General features: G+C 39.8%; 1 protein-coding gene across 1 annotated transcript; it reads left to right on the top strand.

Annotated features, from left to right (window-relative positions):
• The first annotated feature begins 7777 nt into the window (after nt 1–7777).
• LOC127232559 (60S ribosomal protein L24) lies at nt 7778–8316 on the top strand. The gene has a single exon (XM_051198658.1). It carries the CDS (start codon nt 7814–7816, stop codon nt 8276–8278), a length of 465 nt encoding a protein of 154 aa, XP_051054615.1. The 5' UTR covers nt 7778–7813; the 3' UTR covers nt 8279–8316.

Raw genomic sequence — 8316 nt, 5'->3', positions numbered from 1 at the left:
TAGATGGAGAGAACAAGATATTCAATGACAAAACCAGATTTTCCCAATATGTATCTACAAATCCAGCCCTACAGAAAGTATTGGAAGGAAAATTCCAACCCAAGGAAGGTAACTACGCCCACAAAAATGTAGGCAACAGATAATCCAACTACACCAGAAACCTAGGGTGAAGCAGAACAAATATATTCACAATACCACTGCCAACAACAAACCTAAATCAAACAACCATCAACAATCAATGGTCCTTACTCACCCTCAACATTAATGGTCTTAACTCACCTATAAAAAGACACGTGGGCGCCATCTGTAAGGAGTACGGTTTTTCCGCCTGCCGCTGCCTGTCTGGTCCCACTGCCACGCCGCCAGCCCCAAATAATACACAGAGACTCTGTATTTGATATAATCCTGTTGGCCAGTTACTAGTTTCTTATTGGCTAGCTCTGCCTTAGTTATTAACCCATTTCAGCTGATCTATGTATTTCTCTTACCGGGGAGCTGGCAGCATACTGCTTTCTTCAGACTCTCCATCTTGACTCCTCCTTCCTACTTCCTATTTCCTCCTTGTCTCCTAGTCCCTCCTATCTTCTTTTCCTATTGGCCAACAGTGCTTTATTATTAACCAGTATGAAAAACATATACAGAATGACATCTCCCATCAGATTAACAGAATGGATACGAAGACAGAATCCATCCTTCTGCTGCATACAAGAAACACATCTTAGCTCCAAAGATAGACATTACCTCAGGGTAAAGGGTTGGGAAAAGATTTTCCAATCAAATGGAAATAAGAAGCAAGCAGGCGTAGCTATCCTAATATCTAACAAACTAGACTTCAAACCAAAACTAGTCAAAAGAGATGAAGATGGTCATTTCATATTCATCTCAGGAGAAATCCATCAACACAAAGTCTCAATTCTGAACATCTATGCCCCTAATACAAAGCCACCCACATTCGTAAAAGAAACACTACTAAAACTCAAAGCTCATATAAAACCTCACACACTTATAGTGGGAGACTTCAATACACCACTCTCAACATTAGACAGGACCACAAATCAGAAACTCAACAAAGAAACAAAAGAATTAACAGAAGTTATGTCTCAACTGGGGCTAACAGACATCTATAGAACATTCCATCCAAAGACAAAAGAATATACCTTCTTCTCTGCTCCACATGGAACCTTCTCTAAAATCGACCACATACTAGGAGACATAACAAACCTCAACAGATACAAGAGAATAGAAATAGTCCCCTGTATCTTATCGGACCACCATGCTTTAAAATTGGAATTCAACAACAATACAAATAGCAGAAAACCTGCAAACTCATGGAAACTTAACAATGTGCAATTGCACCACTCCTGGGTCAAAGAAGAAATAAAGAAAGAAATTAAAGACTTTCTAATATTCAACGAGAATGAGGATACAACATACCCGAACTTATGGGACACCTTGAAAGCAGTGCTACGAGGGAAGTTCATTGCACTAAGTGCCCATATGAAGAAAACAGAGGATAGTCACATAAATGAATTAACAGCGCAACTGAAAACCTTAGAACAGAGAGAAGCGAATTCACCCGCAGGAGCAGACGCCAGGAAATAATCAACTTGAGGGCTGAAATCAACAAAATAGAAACCAGGAAAACAATACAAAAAATCAATGCAACAAAGAGTTGGTTTTTTGAGAAAATCAACAAGATTGATAAACCTTTATCCAAATTAATGAAAAAGCAGAGACAGAACATGCAAATTAACAAAATCAGAAACGAAATGGGGAACATAACAACAGACACAGAGGAAATCCAGACAATTTTCAGGTCATACTTCGAAAATCTGTATTCCACAAAAATTGAAAATTCAAAGGAAATGGACAAGTTTCTGGATAACTATCACTTACCAAAATTAAATCAAGAACAGACAAACAACTTAAATAGACCTATAACCCGAAATGAAATAGAAGCAGTCATCGAAAGCCTTCCAACGAAAAAAAGTCCAGGGCCAGATGGATTCAGTGCAGAATTCTACCAGACATTCAAGGAAGAACTAATACCACTACTCCTCAAACTGTTCCACAAGATAGAAACAGAAGGTTTATTGCCAATCTCTTTTTATGAGGCCACAATAACTTTGGTACCCAAACCTCACAAAGACACAACTAAGAAAGAAAACTACAGACCAATATCCCTGATGAACATCGATGCAAAAATACTCAATAAAATAATGGCAAACCGAATTCAAAAATACATCAGAGAAATCATCCACCATGATCAAGTAGGCTTCATACCTGGATTGCAGGGATGGTTTAACATACGAAAATCTATCAACGTGATCCACCATATAAACAAACTGAAAAAGAAAAACCATATGATTATCTCCCTAGATGCAGAAAAAGCCTTCGATAAAATTCAACACCCTTTCATGATAAAGGTATTAGAGAGGTCAGGGATAACAGGAACATACCTAAACATAATAAGAGCAATATACAGCAAACCAACTGCCAACATCAAACTGAATGGAGAGAAACTTAAGCCAATTCCTCTAAAATCGGGAACAAGACAAGGCTGTCCTCTCTCTCCATATCTCTTCAATATCGTACTAGAAGTTCTAGCTAATGCTATAAGACAACAAAAGGAGATCAAGGGCATCCAAATTGGAAAGGAAGAAGTCAAACTGTCTCTATTTGCAGATGATATGATAGTTTACATAAGCGACCCAATAAACTCTACCAGGGAACTCCTACAGCTGATAAACACCTTCAGCAAACTAGCAGGATACAAGATAAACTCAAAAAAATCAGTAGCCCTATTTTTTTCAGACGACAAAGAGGCAGAGAAAGAAATCAGAGAAACATCACCCTTTACAATAGCCACAAGCAACATAAAGTATCTTGGTGTAACGCTTACCAAACAAGTAAAAGATCTATATAATAAGAACTTTGTGACTCTAAAGAAAGAAATTAAAGAAGATACCAGAAAATGGAAAGACCTCCCATGCTCTTGGATAGGTAGGATAAACATAGTAAAAATGGCAATCTTACCAAAAGCAATCTACAGATTCAATGCAATCCCCATTAAAATCCCACCACAATTCTTCACCGACCTTGAAAGGATAATAATTAACTTTATATGGAAAAACAAAAGACCCAGGATAGCCAAAACAACCCTATACAATAAAAGAACATCAGGAGGCATCACCATTCCTGACTTTAAGCTCTACTACAGAGCTATAGTTCTGAAAACAGCCTGGTATTGGCATAAAAATAGACAGGTAGACCAATGGAATCGAATTGAAAATCCTGATATTAATCCATGCACCTATGAACACCTGATTTTCGACAAAACAGCTAAAATTATACAATGGGGCAAAGACAGCATCTTCAACAAATGGTGCTGGCACAATTGGATGAGGGTGTGTAGAAGACTGCAGATAGACCCATGTCTGTCGCCATGCACAAAACTCAAGTCCAAATGGATCAAAGACCTCAACATCAATCCAGCCACATTGAACCTCTTAGAAGAGAAAGTAGGAGGTACCCTTGAACAAATTGGTATAGGAGACCGCTTCTTGAACATAACTCCAGGGGCACAGACACTGAAAGAAACAATTAATAAATGGGACCTCTTCAAACTTAGAAGCTTCTGTAAGGCAAAGGACACAGTTGACAAGACCAAACGGCAGCCCACTGACTGGGAAAAGATTTTCACTAATCCTATATCCGACAAAGGGCTGATCTCCAAAATATACAAAGAACTCAAGAAACTAGTCAACAAAACACCAAATAACCCTATTAAAAAATGGGGTACAGAACTGAAGAAAGAATTCTCAATGGAGGAAATCAAAAAGGCTGAAAGACACTTAAGAAAATGCTCCACATCCTTAGCTATCAGGGAAATGCAAATCAAAACAACTTTGAGATACCATCTTACCCCTGCCAGAATGGCTAAAATTAGAAACACCAGTGATGACTTATGTTGGAGAGGATGTGGAGAAAGTGGAACACTCCTCCACTGCTGGTGGGAGTGCAAACTCATACAGCCACTTTGGAGATCAGTATGGCGGTTCCTCAGGAAAATGGGAATTAGTTTACCACAGGACCCGGCAATCCCCCTCTTAGGCATATACCCAAAGGATTCACATCAATGCAACAAAGACATCTGTTCAACTATGTTCATAGCAGCACTATTTGTAATAGCAAGAACCTGGAAGCAACCTAGATGCCCTTCAATTGAAGAATGGTTAATGAAGATGTGGCACATCTACACAATGGAATACTACTCTGCAGAAAAAAATAATGGTATCTTGAAATTCGCAGGCAAGTGGATGGCACTTGAAGAAACCATCCTGAATGAGGTAACCCAGTCACAAAAAGAGGAACACAGTATGTACTCACTCATATATGGATTTTAGACCTAGATCAAATGATCACCAGCCTATAATTCACATCACCAGAGGAACTAGGATACAAGTTGTATTCTAAGAGATTCATATAAAGTCCCTCACAGAACTGGGAAGGGACAAGTCCCCCAGACCTCAGGTATAGTGGGGGAGGACAGCTAATGGAGAGAGAAGTAGGAGAAAATGAGAGGGAGGAGAGGAAGGCATGTGCGACTAGGAGGATTGAGCCTGGTTAGGAATGGAAAATAGGAAAGAGAGAGAGAGACAGAGACAGAGAGAGAGAACATAAAAGAGGGAGCCAATATTGGTTTGAAGATAAAGTTGAACACAAAGAAAGGTCGAAGGAACTACAAGACTGCTCCCAACTAACAATCTCAGCTTCCGTGGAAAGGCTATCATAAATGCCCTTCCCGGAGAGTGAGATCAACAACTAACTTCTCCATGGAGTCCTCAACTAATGCCTGTTGAAAACAGGAGCAAACACCCATACATAAACACTGAGTCAAACTAGAACCCAGAAGCAGATGGAGAGGACAAGACCATGCGGTAGAAGTACATAGAGACAGCTTACCTGAACAAGGAGGAGCTAAGGGCCACTAGACTGATAGCTGGGAAGCCAACAGGGGTCTGACTCGGACTCCCCTGAATATGGGTCTCAGCCAGAAGGTCTGAGCAGTCTAAGAGACCTCAGACAGTGGAGCCAGGATGTATCCCTGGTGCACAAAAGGACTTTGCAAACATATCCCCCATGGAGGGATAACTGCCTTATTCTAGAGATAGGAGAGAAGCCCTAGTCCCTACTTCACAGGACCTGTCAGATCTACATGACCCCAACTGGATGGCATTCCCCTACATATTGTATTGTGGTGGGGGGTTGGGAGGGGAGGGTGTTTAGAGTGCATGGGAGAGGGTAGAGAGGGTAAAAGGGAGGGAAGGAGGGAGGGAGGGCTTGGGGGGAGGGAGGGAGGGAGGGAGAGGGAACTGGGATCGACATGTAAAATAATAATAAAAAAAAAAAAAAAAAAAAAAAAAACGCTTTGACTCCAAAATTTAAGTTGAAGAACAAGTTACTGGGGAAAAGTATTTCTATTTTTGTTTCCACAGAAAATGAAAAGATGTGGATTCCTTCCAGACTAATGTGGTTTGATCACACCAGACCGCCTGAAACAGAGTACAAGCTGATCCTACATTCCAAACAGCTGGACAAAACAGCCCTACAGACTACAGCTAGGATATCTGAATCTTCTTCGAATCCCCCAAGACAGCGCCCCTTACCAGCAGGAAGTAGTTTGGAAAGAACGACGCCCAAATTCCCAAATATTGTGTATAAATGTTTGTTTTCATTTAATTGGACTTTGTTATATAAAATTAAATAAAAAATACTCTATATGCAAAAAAACAAAAAAAAAAAAAAAAAAAAAAAAAAAAAAAAGAAAATATTAACTGTATAGTATATCCTAATGAACTTTGATAATAATTTTTAAAGTATTTGCTTACTTTAAAAAAAAAAAAAAAAAAAAAAAAAAAAAAAAAGAAAATGTTTTATACATATGTCCACGGGAAATAGGATGGAGAAATTCCTCAGTTGCGGTTTCTCTTTCCTAAATGACTCTAGTTTGTGACAAGTTCACAAAAACTAACCAGAACAAGAGTAGGGTGTTTGGTATTCCTTCTATGAATCATTATTGTCAATAAATGTGTGTGTTTGTGTGTGTGTGAGTGTGAGAGAGAGAGAGAGAGAGAGAGACAGAGAGAGAGAGAGAGAGAGAGAGAGAATGAGGCATTTGAACAATAATTAGTTAGAAAATTAGTTTGTGAACCGAGTGGTGGTAGAGCACACCTTTAATCCCAGCACTGGGGAGGCAGAGGCAGGTGGATCTCTGTGAGTTCAAGACCAGCCTGGTCTAAAAGAGCTAGTTCCAGGACAGCCTCCAAAGCTACACAGGGAAACCCTGTCTCGAGAAAACAAAAATAGTTTGTGTTTAAGTGACTTTATTTTAGTGTGAAACTTCCATTTGAAATACTTCTTAAACCTCAGAACCCAAAGTGCATTTTGTATCGTAACCTTATTTGACTACAGCAATGAACATTAAGTATGAATTAAGATGGGGCTATAGGACAGCTTGATTCTTAAGAACACTTGCTTCTCTTGCGCAGAATCCATGTTTGAATCCTAATAACCACATGTTGACTAACAATGACCCTTAATTACAGTTCTAGGGGTTCTGACACACATTTCTGATTTCTAAGGGCACTGGTGCACATACATGCATACATGCAAAGCAATCATGCACATAAAATAGAATAAGTAAATAATCTTTTAAAAGGTATGAACCATACTATCCATAGAGCTATTGAATTATTAACCCTGGTCCCAGAATCTGTAGTTGTTAGAATGAGAAATCCACAAACAAACTTGAAAGATATAACTGATTATTCAAACAGCTGTTGCTTGTTGAACAATATCAATGTTTAAACCTTTTTGAAATATTTTATATTGCATCTGGTGAATTACCCAAAGGAAATAAATGTAATGTTTTAGTGTGTTTTTAAAGCATTTTCCCCAACATAATACTTCTATTAATTATTTGGGTGCAAAGCATTCCTATCACAGTTGCTTCCCATTCCTCCCAGGACCCCCTCCCATTTTTGTATCCACCCCAACAAAAGAAAAAATACACCAAGTCCAATTTGTGATGCTCATATACACACTGGAGCATGGTCAAACTCTCAGTTGCTGTTCTCTTAAAGATAACTGAGTCCTTTCTCACCCCCACCAGAAGCCATCAACTTTAGCATCCTTATCACAAATTATAAGGATTCTCTTCAATAGCTTCAATTCTGGAGTGTTTCTTTTTTCAATGGGGGCAGGTGTTACAGAGCTTTCAATGTTTCTCATTCTCAGCTATGAGTCTGCAGTCATTGATACCCCTACAAAAGAGACTTCCTGCCCATAGCAGCTGACAGCAGCATAGGTAGTAGACATCATCATGATTTCTGATGGCAGCATGGATCATGGACATGAACATAGACCCTGGTGGCAGCCCAGACCATGAACATGGCCTCAGACAGCAACATAAACCATGGAGGTCTTTCCAGGAAGCTTAATCCAGAAAATAAACCATTCTAGTTTGTCTTCGTAAATGCCAGTTATTGTGCTATTAAATTGTCAATGTGTTACATTTGTTTATACTGTAGAATATTTGTTCAATGATGCAAAAACACATCACATTTTTTTATGCTGTGTTTAACTCCGTGAAGCTGTGTTACATTTTCCTGTCCAAAACACCTGATTGATCTAATAAAGAGCTGAGCGGTCAATAGCAAGACAGGAGATAGGACAGGCAGGGCTGGCACAGATAGAATAAATAGGAGGAGCTCTTCGCCATCTTCCCTCGGGCTGGGCGGCAGCAGTCACCATGAAGGTCGAGCTGTGCAGTTTCAGCAGGTACAAGATCTACCCGGGACACAGGCAGCGCTACGCCAGGACCGACGGGAAGGTTTTCCAGTTTCTTAATTCAAAATGCGAGTCCGCATTCCTTTCCAAAAGGAATCCTTGGCAGATGAACTGGACTGTCCTCTACAGAAGAAAACACAAGAAAGGACAGTCGGAAGAAATTCAAAAGAAAAGAACTCGCCGAGCAGTCAAATTCCAGCGTGCCATCACGGGTGCATCCCTTGCTGATATCATGGCCAAGAGGAATCAGAAACCCGAAGTCAGGAAAGCCCAGGCTATCCGGGCTGCTAAGGAAGCAAAAAAGTCTAAGCAGGCATCCAAGAAAACAGCAATGACTGCTGCCATGGCCTCTACAAAAGCAGCATCTAAACAAAAGATCATGAAGCTTGTGAAGGTCTCCGCTCCCCGAGTTGGTGGAAAACTCTAACTTGGTAGATTGGAGTTTCGAATAAAGATCTAACTATG

This window comes from Phodopus roborovskii, unplaced genomic scaffold (assembly GCF_943737965.1).
Source record: "Phodopus roborovskii unplaced genomic scaffold, PHOROB, whole genome shotgun sequence".
NCBI classification, from domain to species: domain Eukaryota; kingdom Metazoa; phylum Chordata; class Mammalia; order Rodentia; family Cricetidae; genus Phodopus; species Phodopus roborovskii.
The sequence above is the reverse complement of the archived record's forward strand: the minus strand, read 5'-3'. Positions and strand labels throughout refer to the sequence as shown.